The sequence below is a fragment of the Mytilus trossulus genome, chromosome 2 (genome assembly GCF_036588685.1).
Source record: "Mytilus trossulus isolate FHL-02 chromosome 2, PNRI_Mtr1.1.1.hap1, whole genome shotgun sequence".
Lineage (NCBI taxonomy): Eukaryota > Metazoa > Mollusca > Bivalvia > Mytilida > Mytilidae > Mytilus > Mytilus trossulus.
The window spans coordinates 62,993,304-63,015,091 of record NC_086374.1 but is presented as its reverse complement, the minus strand read 5'-3'; the positions used below and the strand labels follow the sequence as shown (position 1 = coordinate 63,015,091).

General features: G+C 32.3%; 1 protein-coding gene across 1 annotated transcript; it reads right to left on the bottom strand.

Moving 5' to 3' along the window:
* Nucleotides 1-1,280: 1,280 nt before the first annotated feature.
* Nucleotides 1,281-18,716, bottom strand: LOC134705930 (peroxidase-like). The gene is made up of 17 exons (XM_063564642.1): nucleotides 18,443-18,716; nucleotides 17,596-17,719; nucleotides 16,836-16,937; nucleotides 15,583-15,740; nucleotides 14,862-15,047; nucleotides 13,906-13,960; nucleotides 12,885-12,985; nucleotides 12,054-12,152; nucleotides 11,456-11,572; nucleotides 10,676-10,864; nucleotides 9,949-10,088; nucleotides 7,747-7,913; nucleotides 6,548-6,751; nucleotides 5,453-5,634; nucleotides 4,248-4,353; nucleotides 2,653-2,716; nucleotides 1,281-1,362 (listed from the first exon to the last, which is right to left on the bottom strand). The coding sequence occupies exons 1-16, from the start codon at nucleotides 18,714-18,716 to the stop codon at nucleotides 2,659-2,661; spliced, it is 2,262 nt and encodes a 753-aa protein (XP_063420712.1). The 3' UTR covers nucleotides 1,281-1,362; nucleotides 2,653-2,658.
* Nucleotides 18,717-21,788: the final 3,072 nt, after the last annotated feature.

Here is a 21,788-nt window from a genome sequence, read left to right as displayed (position 1 = left end):
TGGAATGTAGAATACTTGTGTAAAGAGTAGAAAAGTCAAATGTTTTAGTACTATTACAAGATGAAAGAGAGTTAGATTGTATGTACTCTAAAAGAATTTTTAAGTATCCACATCTGATTCACGCCATCTCTATAATAGGCAGTTTCACAATAACTTTGAAGCCCGTCTTCTTTGATTTGGTAGAACTTTTATCTAAACAGACAGTCTACTTTAAGTCACTGTTAAAATTGTGATCCAAATTTTGAAAATGATTATTCCAATAAGTCTTCCTTTGTGTCACCTTTGCAAGATAATTATACGGATTGATGTACATTCCCTATTGTTCTTTTGCATCATGAATTACATAAATATAACAATTTACTAACATCTCCTTACCTACGACATAATTGGATTTATTCAATTTCTTTCTTGATTTTCTTCTTTTGTGCTTAGTCTGAATGCAAAGTAATACTTATTTTTTGGCAGTTTTGCGATTAATGTAGAATGAATTGTTTTCACAACTGAAATCAACTTTAAGTTTACCCAATATGAAATGACAGTATTCATTGTTCCAGAATACAGAATACAAAAGAAATACGATAACCCAAGCCTATAAATGTATTGTGTTGATTATGAATGTCCCCTTGTGATACAAAGGGAAACTCAAAAATATGCATACTGTAAACCAACTTATTTTCGCGGATACTTTATTTCGCGTTTTACCCTTAGTAAACTATTTCGCGGCTATTTAAGTTCTGGATATAGTTTAATAAGGAAAGATTTTACATATTCGCGACGATTTATATTCGCGCTAATTTTCTACTCGCGAAAGTCGCGAAAATAAATCGCTCACGAAAATAAGTTGGTTTACAGTATTTAATTTTAATATAACCTATTAGCCTCTGAAAAATTATTTATTCATTATCTTATTCCGAGGTAAATAATGGTTTTAGTGATTAATATTACACTTTGTATCATCACCTTTAAAGTAAAGATGCCGATCGCTTTTGACTTTTAAATACAAAAAAGGGTCAATTATGTAAAAATTTTCATTGGGTCGACTTTTTACTGGGTTTTTTTACAACCGTTTTTCTTGAATAAAAGAATGTTTGTGGCAAACTATCGAACAACATAGAAACACAAAGCCAAATACATCTATTTGTAGATTCTAAGAATCTGGGAACAATTTTGAGGCAATATGTTCAATATATATGGAACCAACAAAAAACTTCGGACATTTTATAATTGATTGAATGAATTGAGCATATATCAACATGAAAAATATGTGTTTATTAATAGGAGAAACTATAAAGACTATAAAGATAACAGAAATATCTTATATCATAATTTGTTTGTGCAGTCCTGTCGTTGGTCAGTTTTAACCTAAAAAAAAAAGAACAATAAGAAGATAACGAATCAATTCAAAAATACAGTGTGTTTTTTATAAAAAAAATTGTCATCAAACTTGATGAAACTGCAAAATTATCGCTATTAAACATAATGCAACTTTGACAATGTTACTGTGAAACATAACGACACTTTGGTATTGTGGCAAGTTATTCAATGGAACTTTGATGATGTAGCTAGTAAACATAAAGAAACTTAATGTAATAATGATGATATATAATGACACATTATGAAGCTAATATCATAATGTCGGTTGTTAATGTACTCAACAAGGAAACTAGGATTGAAAATTTGTACACCAGAACAGCGTTTTGTTTGCAAGATTCATCAGAGACCTTGAATTTAAGCATTCTAAAAGGCCAAACTAAGTACGAAGTTGAAGAGCATTAATATTGAGTAAAAAACAATCCGCAAGGATTTGCCAAATATAGCGAACTTAATCTTTGTAGGAGGTATAACATCCTTAGTATTTTGAAAAAGTTTTGTAAACTGTTAATTCAATGACATGATTATGAACATATCAACAATAAGTCATGCCAGCACATAAGTACTGACTACTGGGCTGGTGAAACCCGCGGGGAGGAGACCTCGAAAATTAGTGGCATTGACAAAGTGGTTGTGTTAAAACTCATCATAGATACCGGGAACATAAATGGTGTACGCTAGATCGATTAGATATGCATCATTTTGTTTGACTGTTAATTAAGTCAGGCTTTTAAAACAACATTTATTCATATCTTGAATATTTGCATCTCTATTACTGTCGACTCTGAAAACATCATATCTTCTAGAATTTACGTTTGAAGTTTCACGTATTTCTTTTTTTTTATTCAATTTAGTGTTTGAATTTTGAAATGTTGCAGCCTCGATCTAATCAAATGTTCGAATTTACTTATTTGTGTTTGCCCTCCTCTGTGAAGTTACATAGATTGAAGTAAAAGAAGAAATGTGATTACGGACTCTCCCTTTTTGAATTTTTCTCGGAGTTCAGTATTTTAGTGATTTAACTTTTTTCAAACTACAACATAATACTATTCAAACCTTAGGTGAGTGAATTTTGATGTCAATAATTGTTTAAAATGTAGTGACCAATTATAACTTGCCACACAGTATTTTGTACTTAGACTGAATCAGGAGAAATCAGCGCTTGGTATTTAGATTTTTAAAAGCTTTATAAGTTCAAGTACATATTATTTTATAGTTCATATTATTGTTAATGGTCTGTTAATAATGATCTAGTCAATTACTTATTTCATGATGTCTCACCTATATTTATTTCCATTTATTAAAATCAATCTTTGGAATAAATCTTTCGTCATTACAGTTTCTCCTAAAAAGATAATAACAAAAAAAAACATTACATAAGAGGGTAGACCTTGGTCCAGGGAGATAACTCTTTAATTCAGTGATGCTTTTGTAATAGTCAAGTTTTATTAATGTGTTTTAAGCATTTACCTGAAACAGATTGAAAATAATCTATGTATCCTAGAAGCTTAAAACATATTTATAAAAAAGGCTGACACAAACGTACTGATGATTTTAAGAGTTATTTTCCTTAACCTAGGTCTACCACCTTTAGAATCAATTGAAAACACGACACTTCTTTCAGAAATATGTTAAGTAAAGATAAAGGATACAACAAGTACAGTTAAATCTGCCTGATATCTTGATTAACATATAGAAATTGACAATGAGGGTCGGTTGAAAACAAACCTTTACGACAAAAGAGATGATTTCAGCTTCCAAATTTCGAACTTTCCATTTCTGTGTAGCATCATTTCAGCAACGCCTGCATACGGAGAACATATCTCCAAAGTAGTACGATAATTCAGGGCTTGTATTACCTATCACGATTCTGTTGTTTGAATTCCCAATCACGAGTTAGTTAATCGTTTCACAGATGATATCGGATATCTTCTTTATGTCTCGTTCCCTTTTCACGAATGTGACCAAATAGACTATTACCGGGTTTGTAGTTACATGAGCAAAACAACGGGTCCCACATGTGGAGTAGGATCAGTTCACCCTTCCAGAGCACATTAAATCATCCCCAGTCTTTGGTGTTGCTCGTGTTGCTTAATCTTTGGTTTTGTATGTAATGTCTAGTGTACTTATTTGTCTGTTCGTCTTTTTCCTTTGAAGTCATGGCGTTGTCAGTTTATTCTAGATCTATGAGTTTGAATGTCCCTTTGGTATCTTTCGCCCCTCTTTTAATTAAATTAACATTTTATTTATAGTATCTTGAATAATTTGTAGTCTCCTGCAGATACTTTCCCTTTAGTCATGAACTTGATTTATTAATGTATAATTCATTTTGCCGCTAAACAGATCCAAAACAATATCTGTTTGGCTAGCCATAGATCAGGTTCAACCCACCATGTTTTACTTGGTTTTTTAAAATTTCCTGTACCAAGTCAGGAACATGGTAGTTTTTTTAAAAAGTGTGTTTCTATGCATGTTAAATTGGCGTTTGTTTTGTTGCACTTCAGTATTTCTGTTGTTGTGTTGTTTTCTCCTTACATGTGATGTGTTTCTCTCGGTTTGAGTTTGCAATCCGGATTTGTTTTCTCTCAATAGATTTATGACTTTTGGACATAGATACATTACTGTTTATAGTTTTAAACAAAATCATAGACCTAATTGCCTATTGCATATCCTATCAAAGCCAAATCACCTAAGATCACCCTCGTTTGATTAGGTTCGTATTTCCCAGTCTGAAGTTTTATATACTGTTGTTAGTCTTTTTGTCGCTTTTATGAATTTCATTTTTTGCTCCGGCATGGTCAGATCGTTTCGGACTTATGCATTTGTCTGTCGGTTTAGAATCATTGGCTTCTTGTCTATTAAAACAATGTTCTTACCTTCTGCCTGGTCTTCTAAGCGCGAGAGTTTGTAGTTCTGTCAGTCCTTCTGTGTTTACACAAAGTACAGTGGCCAACGTTACTTTCCTTATCTCTTGAAGTTGATCTACAACACATCATTATTGAAAGTAAGAAAAAATAATTCATAAATCTAAACGCTAATCAAAATATGAATCTATGACAATATTAAAAAATATAGAAGATGACAATTTAAATAAATCCTTTTTTTTACTATATTAGTACAAATTGTTATTATGTTTTAGGTTAAATGAATTTATATGTCACGATTCTGAGACAAGAAAACGCGGAAGCATATTATAATTATTGTGTTAACTCTTTTTTATTGATAACTTTGGTCAGTTTCGTTAAAAACAAAAGTTGATTGGACCTAGGCTTACTGAATCGTTCATGAGATTTAATCAATTTTAGATTTTTGGTGAAACTGATCACTGGTAAATACCGGGAATATTTGGTTTTCATGTAACAATATTAAATAAATTAAGATTAACTTATAGTTCGGACTGTCACATATACTCGTGAGGTAGTCAATTGTCCCTAGTCATGAGCCTGTAATTCCTTGGTTGTTATTTGTTGCTTTGTTACATATTTGTTTTTGTTCATTTTTTTGTACATTAGTTAGGCCGTTAGTTTTCTCTTTTTATTTTTTGTACATTCGTCATTTCGTGGTCTTTTATAGCTGATAATGGCCTTTGCTCATTTTAGAAGGCAGTAATGTGACCTATATATTTCTATTTCTGTGTCATTTGGACTCTAGTGAAGAGTTGTCTCATAGGCAATTATAACTCATCTTCTTTTTAATAATTAATGTGTTATCGGGTTATCATGCAATATCCTACATATTACAATAGAATAAAGCAACAAATGAACGAACAAAATAAACAAGATAAAATTTTATCACCGTTCAATCTAGTGACATTAAAGCGCATGCTTTGTGCAAGAAGTGCATAGTTAACGCTCAATGCAATATTAGAAGTCTATGAAGGGTTAGTATACTTATTTTCAAAATTGTGACCACAATAATTTAATTGGATAATTAGTGATACTCTATTATATAACTGATTTAATAGATTTACATGTACCAATGCAACATACGAAAATATACTGGGTAAAGTATATTCATTTTAGTAAAATTGCTATCAGCAAGGTGTAATTGAAAGATAATTTGAACAAAATTTAATACATGCCTTCCCTAAATCCCTCTGGATATGGTCGTTCATACCAAAATCTATCGCCGAGTTTCAGTTTCTGAAATTGCTGTCCCAAAATGCATGCAAAAGTTGGACCCAGATAAGATTTGTCTCCAGCAGAAGTTTTCATTCGTCTTTCCAATATACCTCCAACATAGAGGTCAATATCATTCACACTCCTAAAAATTCAATGAAAAATAAAAGTCAAATCGTCACAGAATACGAAGTAGTTTTTGTTTGTTAGTGCACCTAGTAATAAAATAAAGGTTTTCTTTTTTTGTTGACTATTTGAAGGTAAAACATATCAATGTTTTTAGTTTTTGTTATGATACTTGTAACTGCGTTTCCATAACTTTAAATAGAAAAAATAATAAACTCATCTTATATATTTATATACCGAGCTAAAAATATTGAATGCAGGACGCAGATCTCGTCTACAATAGACTCACCAGTGACGCTCGAATACGCAAAATTAAAAAGGCCAAATAGAGGAACAAGTCGCAGAGCATCGATGACCAAAAGAAATGAAAACAAATGTACTAAAAGTGGTAAGTAATTAACATTGAAATAAATTAGAGCGGACATTAAGCAATTGTATTTTTATTCATTACTTATTTTGCCCATTTTTCCTCATTCTTTATATTGGTCCCATTAATCTCTTTTTGCTTATCTATTTTTTCCTAAATTTTATTTGTTTGCTCTTTATTCTACACTTTTTGATAATTAATCCCAATTTTCTAAACCCCAACCATACCTACATAATTTTTTTAACCTAGTATTTGTTCAGTCATCGATTTGATTTTAGAAACCGGTTAAGACAACATTTTGAAACCATCTCTACCAAAATGTGATTGAAAAGGACGTAGTTTGTCGCCATGACTCACTCATGTAAAATTGGATCTTTCACGCTATCAGAGCCTCGCATTTTCTTTTCAGGAATAAGATAATTGAAGGGTTACAAAAAACTATTTTATGAAAATACGACAATAATTACGTTTTCCTTCAAATTCAACTGTCAAATTATCTGAAAATAATAATTTTGTCACGTACTATTGTGTCATCAGATTGCTTTTTGTATTGCCATATACCTACTTGTACAACTGGCGCAATTTCCCTGTGTTCAGTAAATCTGGCAGTGCGTCCCAATCATCATCTGACGAAGGAACAGAAAGATCACAGAACTCCCGCCATGCTGTATACGATGGTAATCCATTATCACGTCCTCGTTGTATGTTTAAACTTGTCAAATCTAACCGGCCATTAAATAAATGATTTCTAATGGCACCTTCGAATTCCCTGGAAAAAAAGTACAAATGATTTCATTCATTATGCTGAATTTGTCTAGTAACCATGATAGCGTTATGACATATATCATTATAAATACGTTCATACATAGAGAAATAAGTCTCCCTTCATACTTGTTATCTAGTATACAATATAACAGTTTTAAAGGGCAGTCCACTGATACAAACTGACAAAAATAAGTTATCAAAAACGAAACGATTTAAAAAAAAAAAACTGCCATACTCTTGATTTAGGTACATGCTTTTCCAAAGAATCAGATGGTTTAAAACCATGAATCTATCGCCGTCACAGACATTGTAATAAAACTGAAAACGACATCATTGATTATAGTTGTTTGATGTCTGTTACTTTGCCTATTGTTTACTGTTTTTTCGTTGGATTTGTGCTCCGAATGCAGTTTTATATTTGGTCTTGTTGAGACCTTCCTATTTTTATGGTGCTATAAAAAGTATGAGATTTGGTAATTGTTTAGACCTTACGTAACCATTTAGTTGCTTTTTTCTATTATAATTTGCATTGGTCTCTTCAAATTGTTGATAGTTGTTTTAATTAGCAATCACATCCCACTCTATCATTTCCATATCAAACAGTTCTTACATAATTGCTAGTTCGTTCAATTTTTGTCCATAAATTAGGCTGTTAATTTTCTCGTATGAATAGCTTTACATTTGTGATTTTGGGGCTTTTTATATATGACTATTCGGTAAGGGCTTTGCTCATTCTTGAAGGCAGTAAGGTGACCTATAGTTGTTAATGTCAGTGTAATTTGGTCTCTAGTGAAGAGTTGTCTCATTGGCTATCAAACCACATTTGATGAAATAATGTATAATGATTGTACTTGATTTTTAAAGATCAAGAGCTTCGGCCAAGGCAGTCCTATATCAAAACATGTACCTAGGTTAGAAAAAAGGAACAAACTAATTGCTATTTGTTTTTATCTTTTTCATTGAAAACAAAGAAACAATTATCACAATATGATAATTTACCTGTCTGAGGCTCTTGTCGGAAGGGTTGTCATATATCTAACCAAATCTAATATCTTAGATCCTGCTTTATTTACCAATAAGTGTGGATTTTTAAGAGTGGACTGCATTTCTGTTACAGATGACGTGAAATTGTAGTCGTCGGACAAGTATGCTATTTCATGTGGAATCTAACAATAATTGATAATTGTATATAGGAATCAGAGAAGTCTTAAATAAAAAAAAAAACAATACAAGGATACGTTAATTGAATGTTTGATTTGGGAAAGAACCGGTTGAAATTCAATGCAATCTGTGAAAGTTCTCATGTTGCGTCAATTTATTGTTCCTATGCACCAATGTTACATCTGTGAAAATACAATTTCCAGATTTCATCCATGTATTCGACTTAATAACAGAAATCATTTGAACCAATACAAAATATTCATATGTCTGTATTAATTAAAAACTAAAATTGAATGATAGGTGTTTACACAACGCCGCATCAGCATAACGAGGCTAGTATGATATCGCGGCGAGCACTTTTTCAATTACAGTTATCTAGATACGAACAAGTGAGAAAAAGTTTTAAAACCCTATGAAAGCGGGACAGTTAAACTCATAAATAGAAAAAAAACTGACACCGCTATGGCTGAAAATGAAAAAAAAAACAAACAGATAAAAAATAGTACAGATGACACAACCAGGTACGTACATATATCTATACAAGTCCTTGACACAACATAGAAAGCTAAATAGTAAACAACACGAACCCCACCAAAACATGGAGGTGATCTCAGGTGCTCCGGGAGGGTAAGCAGATCATGTTACACATGTGGCACCCGTTGTGTTGCTTATGTGATAACAAATCCGGTAATAGTCTAATTCGGTAGGTCACATTACTGAAAGGGAAGGGGATTGTAGTTACGACGTAAGGAACACGTCCAATATCATTGGTGAGAAAGTCATTTAATAACGGTCAACCAACTCGTGATGGCGCACGTAAAATACGAAGGGCTGATTTCAATTAACTTCGCCATTTGGAACTATTGGTTTAACAGCTTCCTTGTGAGCAGCATTCCTCTATAAAAAAAATCATGAAAGAAAATGCAAGCAAGGTTATATCGTATCAATTGGGATATATATACACCGTATGCAGGTGCTACTGGAGTGTTGCTTCTTAGAAATGGAAAGTTCACAATTGGAAAGCTGAAATACTCGCTTTTGTCGTAAAGTTTTGTTTTCAACCGACCCTCATTGTCAATTTTTAGATGCAAGTCAAGATATAAGGCCGATTTAACTGTATCTATAATATCCTTTATTTCTAGTTTGATGGGATAGATGCGTTCCATATAGTAACCAAATTTTGAATTATTTAGTGGAAGAAATAAAGGCAACAGTAGTATACCGCTGTTCGAAACTCATAAATCAATACTATGACAAAAATCAAAATCGGGGTAACAAACCAAAACCGAGGGAAACGCATTAAACATAAGAGGAGATCAACGACACAACACTATAATGTAACACACACAGAAACGGACCAAGCATCAGACAAAATCCCACGAGAATAACAAACATAACATCAAAACCAAATACATGAATTTGGGATAGACAAGTATCGTGACACGTCTTATCGCAATGTGAATTTACACTCAAAAGTAAGAGAAAACAAACGACGCAACGTTAAAATGTAACACCCACAGAAACGAACAATAATATAACGATGGCTATCTTCCTTACTTGGTACAGGACATTTTTAAAGGAACAAATGGTGGGTTGAACCTGGTTTTGTGGCATGCCAAACCTCGCACTTTAATGGCAATGTTAAATATAACATTGAAATGACAACATAATATTACAGGACTGCAACACAAATAAATAGGAGAACATATTAGACAAAGAAACACATGATTAATAGACAACAAAAAGCATCAGGTTTAAAATTCAATACGACAAAAACGCGCCTCGTCCACCAAAGACTCACCAGGGACGCCCAGATATAAAAGATCGAAAGTGAAAAAAAGTACAAAGTTGTACAGCACTAAAGATCAAAAGTTGAAAAAGGTTGTGTCAAATACGACTATGTTTTTATGTTAGTGGAAGAACATACATACGAACTATACGAATATGGTGGATTTGTAAATGCCGAATCTGTACAAAATGTTCGCATTTTAAAGCCATCTCATAATACTCTATATAAATTGAATAAAATGACCCTTTAACCTGTGTATGACCGAATCGTAGCGCCGCTGTTGCCACCCCAACTCTCGTTCCAGGATTGATATTCTTGTTGTAGTCTGTTGAGTACCCTTCAGATAATAGACGTAAGTCATACTTATCGAGAATTTCGTCAGTAAACAGATCTAAAAACAAAAAAGGAAGTTTGTCCTACTCAATATTACAATTTGACCAGCAATGTTCAATTCAATGCTCGCGGACATTGAGTGGATTCTTCTATCTGGTTATTAAAGCGATCACTGAGCATTTAAATAGCAATTTTGTTAACATAGAAATCAATACAGTGTGATGAATATGTTTGTAGAATGATATATATATTTCGGAATATGTAGGCCTCTATTGGACGAATTCTTTTTTACTTATTGTAAAACGAGCTTTCTTTGAAAATCTCATATTTTAGAAACGCGTTTTCTTATTCGCTTTTCTTTCCTTCTAATACACGACATGTTTATGACAGAGGCTTTTGAGATTATGTATTAATAATGAGTTGTTGAATTAAATAAATATTGCCATTATGAGAGTGAAAGTTTCTAGTTGAAATGCATTCCCCACTTTCAAATCCTTTGCTTTGAGCGTTTCTGGTGTTGGATAAGCACTTCTAACGCACAAACATTATAAAGAGTTATTTCCTTTCAAAATTTCTCTGTTAAACATATATGTACTTGCAAAATATTCCAAATTTCCATTTAATCTTTTTTTATTTTGAACATACTTTCAAAATATTCATTAAAGGTTATATGTTGTATAATAGCACCAATAATCTTTCTGGCTTCGTTGTATAGCTGATCCCCTGTCCAAGAGGGTTGGACATTTTTCAGTTCTTCAACGATGCGGTTATGTTCTCTAACAAAAAGCAAATGAAGATGTCCCAGTCCAGGCTGGACGTTTACTCTTATATCACCTGTACAAATACAATTACATGATGATAAATGATAACAGTTGTATGGACACTTATTGTATAATTGTCGTAAAGATTTATTGTATAGATACGTTACAGGTGGTGTTGACCTCTCGAGGTCTTATGATTTTTTTCTCTTTGGATAACGGTTTCATTCACGTATATATCCCGGGTTTTTTTCATTTTACATACATGTGAACACATCTTTTTTTATAGAAACATTGGAGACCAGACTCGTAAAATGTGTAAATGCAGAAAAACTTTTTTTACATAATCTGTCCGCCTAGCACATTTGCGTTCAGTTTTGGACATATTGCTATGTCATCAATAACGGGATAAGCTGGTAGTAGTGTTTTAACACATGTAGCAGGCTAGTATCTATAGTTTATCATGGACTTGGTTCGAGAAATGCAGCAGCTATATGATCTCTACAAGAAGTCGTTAAAAAACTCTCGTCGCCATCATATCCATGGTATATGCTCATGTAATGTTAAAAGTAATGAATGAATTCTTTAATGGTGGTAAACATTTCAATTTGTATAAATAAATCAAACGAAGACAGGACAGCTCTTCGATGATATTTTATATCAATACCAGCATTTTGGCAATAGTCATCAACGGGGTTACTTCCGGTAAGGGTACAAAAAGCTTCACCAGACGTATCCTCTGGTAACAAGTCTCCTCCTGACACAGATTTTACAGCCATTTTTCCTACAAAAATATATTCCATTTATTGAGATTAAACTATATATGTTATATCACAACAGAATTCATTCAAAACTTTGAAAACACATAATATATAGAAGCTTTGAATAAAAAAATACTGCGAGGAGTTAAATATATTAATTGTACTTGTTAATCGAAAAATTAATACAACACTACTCTGAGTGAAAGCATGTTCTTAACATTTACTGGGTATATTACACTAATAATAAAAGAATTCTACTCTATATCTCACAGATAAGTGGAGATAATATCTCCAACTATCAGGGGAAAAAATGTGTAGACCATGTGTATATAGTGTCTTTTTAACGGAATTAGGATTATTGGTTCTTAGGTTGAAAGTTCTTAATTTTTCTTTGATCATAATTTAAATCACTTATCCGAATATCGCAGTTGTACCATGGAGCTTTACATTATAACATAGATCATCCATTATACTCAAAATGGTATAGTTAAATATAGAGCTTACCACCTATTCCCCTAAGTTGTCTTTCCTCGTCTTTTGAACTTCCATAGACCATACTCCCATCAATGAAGGATGTTATGGCATTTGTTACTTGGTTTCCAGCTGAAATCGTAAATGAATAATATATGGTTACTTCTGATGCATGAAGTAAACGAATAATAAACAAAAACATTCCTATACTCAATTTTTGATTGAGTTAAGCTTTCCAATTGATATTATATCGTGTTTTTTATGATGTGATGTTATGCTATTGTTTCAGAAAAAGGGAGAAGGTTTGGTATCATTAAAACGTTTAATCCCCCCTGCAAATGTTTGCATCTGTCCTAAGTCAGGAATCTGATGTAGCTTGTTGTTCAGTGTGAGCCAAGCCTTAGTATTGAAGGCCGTACATTGACCTATAATGGTTTACTTTCACATAATTGTCATTTGGATGGAGAGTTGTCTCATTGACACTCACTATTATTAAGAATGATTTTTTATTATGTATTCAAATATTTAAAAGACTAATGTTTTCCTTATAATATTACCACCTATATTTTGTTGTTTAAATGTAGCGTGTTCGCTGAGAGTGCGGGTAGTCGTTGGCTGCGACCCTGACCTGGTCATACCAAGGACTTTTAAATTAAAATGTGCTGCCCTCCCCTTAACACATGAATTTAAGGAGAAAGAGCCAGCATGGGTAGGAGTCAGAATATGTGTGCGGGTAAGGTGACTGTCTTCCAGTGGACTGTTACTTAAAGTGATTTATATAAATGTCAATATATTAAGTTGAATTATGTATCTTTAGCAAATGTTGAGTGAAAACCAAACAAAAGAATATAATCAAAGTCTTACCATTCAAGTCCGTGTCCGGTGATGGAGCGGACCTTACAAACTCCATACAACTGATATCTAAATCTTCATCTGGTGTCATCTCTATACCCAAACATTCATCCCTATTATAACAATCAATACTTTTAGAAGCTATTGGTTATATACAAGTATTTATAAACACCTACTCAATTTACCCTTACATCCATTTGTTAACTAACTTTTGAATATTCGGTAATATAACCAATTAAACGACTACATTCAATTTGATGCATACCATTTAGGTGTGTAATAATGTTTTGTATATTTATTTTGTATTAAGCAGAATATGTAAACATTTTAACATGTATATATTTGTTTGATGTGTTTGGACTTTTGATTTTGACTTTTGATTTTTGATTTTCCTTTTTGAATTTTCCTCGAAGTTTAGTATTTTTGTGTTTTACTTTTTGAAAAGTTGAACCTACATGAGAATGGTATTCTACACAAGAATTCCTGAGTGAGCCGAAAGACTACAATATATGCATTATTTTTTATATATTTGCTATTTTTTATATCAATTGATAAAAACAATGTGAAATGGATAATTTTCTGTTGGATTGTAGAAGATGTAATACCTAGTCAGACGATCGTGTGTCCTCATGATGATACTGGTACGCATTCAAGGGGAATAATAATTTGAATCCGAATACTATTTAAAGTCATCAGTAGCTCCAACAGTTTAAAAACCAGCAATGATTATCGGACTATTATTCCTCTTGAACTTTTATGTATATTTCGCTAAAAACATGAAAATGCCATAAAAACTGTTGAATTACTAATGGAAAAATTACACAGTATATTGATCTTAGACATTTTTTGCGCATTTGGTTTTGTGTGTATTTTGTATTTTTCTTTTCATTCTTAATGTTTTAACCTCAAAAAGTTTTAATATATTAACAATAGCTAAGAACTGTAAAAAAAAAAGTACCATCACTACCATGTAAAGCAAATTTAACAGCCCAACTTTGCAGTATATACGTTTCTCATACAAATGTTTTTTTACCTTTTTATTGGTATAGAATCTTGTTCACAACACTGAATGTCTTCCCCATGCTCTTCTGTAACAATATCAGGAAACATCAAATTCATAACATATAAATACTGCCATTTTGATTCGAGCGTCACCTTTGAGTCTTTTGTAGACGAAACGCGCGTCTGGTGCAAATACAAAATTTCAATCTTGATATCTTTGTTTGTTATATCAATAACAGGAAAACATCAAATTAAAACATCTACATGCTGTTCATTGCGTGTTTTCTTTCAAGAGAGAGTCGAGAGTATATGCTGTTTCGTGAATTGGTTACTGCTAACTACTACATCTCACATTAACTTAATTCCTGTGTCATTTTGGTCTCTTGTGAAGAGTTATCTCATCGGCAATCATACCACATCTTTTTTTGTATATTGTATACAAGGGGATTATTAAAGGTTTATAGCAGAGACGTTACGTTAATATACATCTGTTTGTTAACAGCTAGATCTAAAACCAAGTCTACCCCACCATTTTCCTAGAAAATTCCTGAACCAGATCAGATTATGACAGTTAAAGTCCGTTCGTTGGTTGATAAAGTCGAGCGCTTGGTTTTGATATGTTTTGTTTGACTTTCCTTTTTTGGATTTACATTGTCGTTCGGTATTTGGTTATCACATTTTTGTAATAGAAGTTGGTTCTAGTTCATTATCAACAATACTACGTGTTCTGTACTAGTTAGAGAATTAGGGTTCTATGGTGTATAAAGCCCCTAAGCTTCCTTTCCGTAGTTTTATTCAATGTAATAATCTCATGCATGTCAGAACTGTGTCCCGTTTCGTTTTACAACAAGTTAAAATATTTTGTTTAATGTAGAATTTTATTTAAAAAATTCAGTCATCTGTCAGAATTTCGTACAACATTAATTGTGTTTGTACCTTTGTTACCTTATACATTCATGGATATAAATAAATATGATATACATTTACCGGCGAATGTAGGTGTGAGAACAATATCATGGTCCAGGAATTGTCCCCAGTTAAGACTCATCAAACTGTTAAAGCCCTCAGGTTTTGATACTTTCCTCCCATTGTTTAGTATGAACACACTATTGCTGACTGTTCTCGGACTTATAAGGGTTGATGTTCCATCCGCACTTATCCGGGGTGTATTAACTACAGTTAACAAATATAAGATAGAAAGAAAAAACAGAAATGTAAAATGCCATCACTCTTACTTTAAGTAATTTAGTGTCTACGACAAAAATAAAAACATAATTGTCATCCTGTTTTACAAACTATACGTCGAGTTCGTTTTTAACTTTTCATAAATTTAAAAAAACATTCACCCAAACTATTTTAGTCCTGGCTTGGACAGTTTTTTTTTACTTATGATTTCTGCAGTTGGAACCTTCAGATGGAAAAACACAAAACACATCGTCAACTAAAGACTGTTCAGCACGAACCCAACAGCGGTAATCTCATGTGCTTTAGATTTGGATTGGTAAGAAGATCCTTCTCTTCATTTAACTTAATGACAGTTGCTACCCATTCGTTTGATGTGTTTGAGCTTTTGATTTAACCATTTGCTTATGAACTTTCCGTTTTGAATTTTCCTCGGTGTTCAGTATTTTTGTGATTTTAATTTTTCTGATATGATAGCTACATACCAGTTACATGTAGAATAACCTATATTAGTACATGTACTCACCGCCATCGCTGTACACCTCATCTATAAATCTAGGTTGTGTAGTGAATGCTGCACCCCAATTAGGTTTGTCTAGGTTATTACACGTGCCATCAATAGTTCTGTATTCATTTACACTGCTTAGCTTTTGGCAGTCGTTTGTTGTTGCGCGTTTTGTACTTCTGAAAAGGTATTCAAATTCAAGTTTAGAAAATAAAAAGGGAAGACAGCACATCTCTCTCATAACCTTTAACGGAACGTTTTCACTATTGCAGGCAAACTTTCTATGCACATTGATACAGATATTCGGAAATAGTGATATAAAAAAGAAGCTGTGGTGTGATTGCCAATGAGACAACTATCCACAAAAGACAAAAATGACACAAACATTAACAACTATAGGTCACCGTACGGCCTTCAACAATGAGGAAAGTCCATACCGCATAGTCAGCTATAAAAGGCCCCGATAAGACAATGTAAAACAATTCAAACGAGAAAACTAACGGCCTTATTTGTGTAAAAAAGAAATGAACGAAAAACAAATATGTAACACATAAACAACAACCACTGAATTACAGGCTTCTGACTTGGGACAGGCACATACATACATAATGTGGCGATGATAAACATGTAAAAGGGATCCCAACCCTCCCCCTAACCTGGGACAGTGGTATAACAGTACAACATAAGAACGAACTATAAAAATCAATTGAAAAAGGTTTATTTTGCTATCAAATTTTGTTTTGGTGATTCCGCTATGTTTAATATTCCTTGAACATAATTGCCACCATTTTTATTTTTTTGATATATTCCTTGTAGTTGTAATAAAAAAAATATTTCTTTCTTCTAACATTTAGTCTGCATTCATTCAACACATGTAAAAACCAAATAGTAATCACGTTACGAAATAAACAATGCATTGAAAATTTGGTGGAATAGCATATGGCATTACATTTCGTTAGTTGCTTTTTTGTATCTCATAACCTATTCGGGTACTACAATTGACAGCATTCGGCAATCTTCGGTAGAATCCGCTACTCTCCTTCTGAGGGTACGGAATCGGCCGAGTTGAGACGAATGCAATTGACAGATGAATGTTGCATTTACAAGAAAAAAAGAAATTGATAAACATTGTAGCATCATTCAAACAAAACTGTTGTAATTTTTACTATTTAAAATCTAACTTATATCTCTCTATGCTTGGTTTACGACAGACACACATTAATATTTTATAATTATTCGCCATGGAATAGAAGTTAATAAAGTACACCAACAACCTTTTTCTTCTCCTTGAATCAATTGAAGAACCAGCTAAAATATCATCCCAAGCCTCTCGGTAATCTGGATCACCTGACAGCTCTTTCAATGTCTTTCCAGTTCTGAAAATTAATGCCATGAATTCAACAGAAAATATACATCATTAAGAAAAATACAGAAAATAATTTGAAGAAATAATATTTCATGTAAAATCCACATTTATACAAAGGAATAGTGAAAAAAACCTGCTTGAATGTTATTTAACACTATTTCAAATTTTTACTACAGCAACTTAAAACAAAACCATTTAGATCGCATTTGTAATTTCCCTTTTCTCCTATTCTCATCCTTCCTAATTAATGCTTTTTTTTAGACAGTTGATAAAGGCCATTGACATGATTGATATACATTATATTTATTTTAGCATGCATTAAAAACATATATACTTTAGTCTTCATTAAGTGAACCCTTAAAGAGTATATGTTACAGAGATGACCACGGTTATATCCAATTGTCGTAGTCACAAATTCGTCCTTTTGCTATCAGCAAATTGATTGATTTTGCCATGAACAACTTGTAACACGACGGATGCTTCTGCTAGCTTTAAGGGATTAATGTGGCGCTAGTTCAGTTTGCTGTAAATAACCAACTCATCATACTACTAGGATTACAATTTTGAAAGCCAGGCGCAAAGTGTTTTTTGATGTTTGTCTAACGTTTTTTACTGGTTATTGGATACATGCTCCCTTTAAACCTTTCATTTAACTACGAGCTACTTACAATTGAACCAGAGCTTTTTTAGCACTAAGTAATATAAACCCCTCCTCCTGCTTTTCAATGGACATCTTGCTGATCTTGAAAAGTCTGTTATTTTTCCGCTTTATTTTATTTCTTCTGCCCATACCTATATATAATAAACATGTGAATATGCTTTAAAAGAACCATGATCTTATAATCCACCAGCATGGAACATTTATAGGAACAGCATAATGTTAATAAAAGAAGTTTCACATAAAAATCAAAGTTACAACGCACAAAATTGGTGAGAATCACAGTTCGTCCAATAATATAACATGGATCAAAATCTTACACCTCAAGTTATAGATGACAGTAGCATCAGTTTTTATGGGGAAATATATTGATCAGGCTAAATCATTGTATTGAAGCACACAACTGCGGGGTTAAATCAACCAGCTGTAAACTAAATCGGAAGAGATGTTTAATCAAATACCGTCAGACATTTTGTCCGACTATCTAACCGTAGAAAGGCAGAAACAAAGACGAGAAAGGAGTACATCAAGATATTTTTCAGATATATTCTGACATAGCATAATGTACGAATAAAGCGCGTTATTCGGTTGGTCTTGTAACATAGGATGTGGTATAACTTGCAATGAGACATCACTCCACCGACGTACACGTTAATAACTATAGGTCACCTGCATGCATTACAATTTTGAAGACAAACGTGACTGAAAAAAGAGAAAGTGAAGAAATAAAAATAAAAGAAATACGTATACTGAGCCTCATCTGCTCAATAATTAATACGGTATGAATGAAAAAAATAGAATGGTAGTTTGAAGTCCTGGAAGAAATAAGTTTTGCAAGACTTATTCCCATTATTTACCAATGTTTCTGTAATAAATTTGCCTCTCTACCATTTTTTCATATTTCTTTAACCCTTCCTCGATGGCCAACAATACCAGGCTCTTGGCTTTTTTCTTCCTCTCTTTATTGATTATCTCTCTCTTCTCGAAGAGTGTTTCTAGTTTATACAATGATTCCAACCCCTTCTCCGTTACTTCCTGATCATCTTTAGACGTGAACAGATTTCCATCTGTCTGTTGACAAATAACCGATATAACAGCCAATACCAGCAGCACTGCTTGGAGAAATGGCATCATGACTACAACATAATGGATTGAAAGGGATAACGAAATATATTTAGTCAATGTCCAACAGAAACCAAATGATAATATTTACACACTATCCCCTTGGATCTCAGTTTCGGTAATTAAAAACATATCTACAATGGAATTGTTCTTTGAAAGACTAAGCTTTGTGATGATCTAAAGGATTTTATCACACATTGCAAATTAACTAATGTAAGGGGGTCAGACTCAGCCCTATGTGATTAAAATTCCAATTTTGTGAGATGTCAACCCTTCCCCTATACATCTAGCCAATGTAGAATAAAGAAACACACAGCAATACGCACAATAAAACTCAGTTAAAAAGAAGCCCGAATCCGATGTTAGAATATGAAACAAAAGAAACTGAGCAAAATGAAAATCATGCTTAAGTTAACAAAGGACAATACATAAAAGAGAGGCGAAATATACCAAAGGGACATTGAAACTCATGAGTCGTAAAAAAAACTAAGCTTTGTGATGATCTTAAGGATTTTATCACACATTGCAATCTCACTAATGTAAGGGGGTCAGACTCAGCCCTATGTGATTAAAATTCCAATAAAAGCGCTTTAACTACATTTAGATATGAAAAACGAATTAGTTGCAAACAGAAAAACGAAGCGCATCATATATAAATCAACTGTGGTAAAACATATCTTAAATGAAGTTAAGGAATCATATAGAAGTCAATACTTCAATAAAATTGAAAACGGAAATTGGAAATATTTCAAAGAGACAAAATGCCGACACGAGAACAGCACTAAGTGGTGGGCCTCAGCTGGTCCCTTAATAAAATTGTGTACTAGTTCAGTAATAATGGACGTCATTCGAAACTGTAAAACATATAAATGAACTAAAATTGAAAAAAAACATATAAGACTAACAAAGGCCAGAGGCTTCTGACTTTAGACAGGCGACGGGGTTACACATCTTTTGAGAGATGTCAACCCTTCCCCTATACATCTAGCCAATGTAGAACAAAGAAACACACAGCAATACGCACAATAAAACTCAGTTAAAAAGAAGCCCGAATCCGATGTTAGAATATGAAACAAAAGAAACTGAGCAAGATGAAAATCATGCTTAAATTAACAAAGGACAATACATAAAAGAGAGGCGAAATATACCAAAGGGACATTGAAACTCATGAGTCGTAAAATAAACTGACAATCGGATTTCATGGACATGCATGTTGATTTCAATTCATGCCAGATCTTAGCAAATTAAAAGAAACCTCGGGTTACAAGTTAACGAAACAGTCACCCATAACAAAAACAATTATATGGGACAAATATTGCTTATTTTTGTTGCTTGTACTTTAAACAAAACAGTCATCCATAACAATTAAATTATATTAGATAAATATTGCTCATCTTTTTTGCATGTACATTGTACGCTAAAGGAGTAGGTTCAGTAAGGACCGATTTTGGCCTCAAATTTCAGGTTCATCTGACGAAAGATTTTTACCACTTTTTTAAGACTTAATTTGTGTGTATTTCATTTGATTCAATTAGTTTATGTGAATTAATTTAACTGATTTAGTCATTAAAATCGATCCAATTCAAGCTCAAATATGAAAAATCTACCAAATATGCCGAAAAATATCACTTTTCTGATGGTTTGTGTCAAAATTGAAAATGACCGCATCCGTGTTCATCCTCAACCTTCATATATGTTATGTATTATCGTCAAATATAACTTACATTTCAATATTAAGAATGAACACGAATGGTAGTACCCAATATATGTGCATCGTATTGTAAAAAACAGCCCATGTTTATATAGCAGAGGCATTCTATTGTCCAAAAAATATCTAAAAGTTTACATTTTATCAATTTTGTATGCTAGACTGTTTTTCTTAATTGCGTTTCCTGTTTTCTTTTTCTATAAATGCATGTTCTTGGGCTTTTTAATTTTTCTTTACCTCTTTGTTAGTTTCTGACTTTTTTCGTCGTTTTATTTTCTTTTATTGTTATTTTTGGGGTTTTTTTTTGGTTTTTCTCTGGATTTTTTTTTTATTTTGAAAATCATTTTTGATTTCCATTTTTCTCAAGCTTATTTTTTTCTATGCAAGGAAAATTCATTTATGCTATGAGATTGATAAAAGTTTCAAATAATTCTTGTGGAATATCAACCTTAATAAACTTATTTTGTTTGAATTGGAAAAAGGCTACATTAATCAAATGGATTAATAAAATCAGAATTTTTGGTTTGATTATTAAAAAAAATGATATACCATAAAAAGAAATTAATATTTATTGTGATTATCCTGTTTCGTTAGTACATGAATTTAAAAAGGAAATAAAACAACTTACATCTTTCAATGATGAGCTGAGAAGGACTCCTGTGTCGCCTGGGTCGGTAGGTAAGGTGGGTTTTATACTTCTCGGGGAAACAAAAGCCGACTCAAAACCGTAGCAATATCACGATTGTCAATCTAAATTTTTATTAAACTAAAAACCTTGATCAAATATAAAATTAATAGACAATTCTAAACACGCTTAAAAAGCTACAAGGTTTGAAATTCAATCCCCATATATAGATTTGATTAGACGTGCGTGCAAAAACGTTCATATATCTTTTCTTTAAGTTTAAAACCAATAATTTTCCAAAAGGCATCATCTTAAAATATTGAGTAAAAAAAGTTTACCAATACATATTGTTATTTCTATATTTACAAATAAAATATACTTAGAACTACTAACAACAATAGAAATATAAGAAAACAAAATATCAGGTTCAATTTTTTTCTCAACAAAAAAAAAACTCGAAATAAATTTTTGCAAGTTTGAACAGTTCATTTTTTTAATTAAAATGCATGTTGAATAAAAATTGAATAATTGAAATCAAATCTTTAAAATTAATACTTTGCAATTTAAAAACGATGTCCTTGATAATTTTAATTCACTTAATTTGAAAATAAATTCCAAAACCTTAACAGAAATGAAAATTCGTGACAGATAAGATATTGATCAAATTTATCTGTAAGAAATTCAAGATTGATATCAGCTCATTGGACAACATTGCTTCTGAATAACCTCTCTCACCAAAATCCTTGTG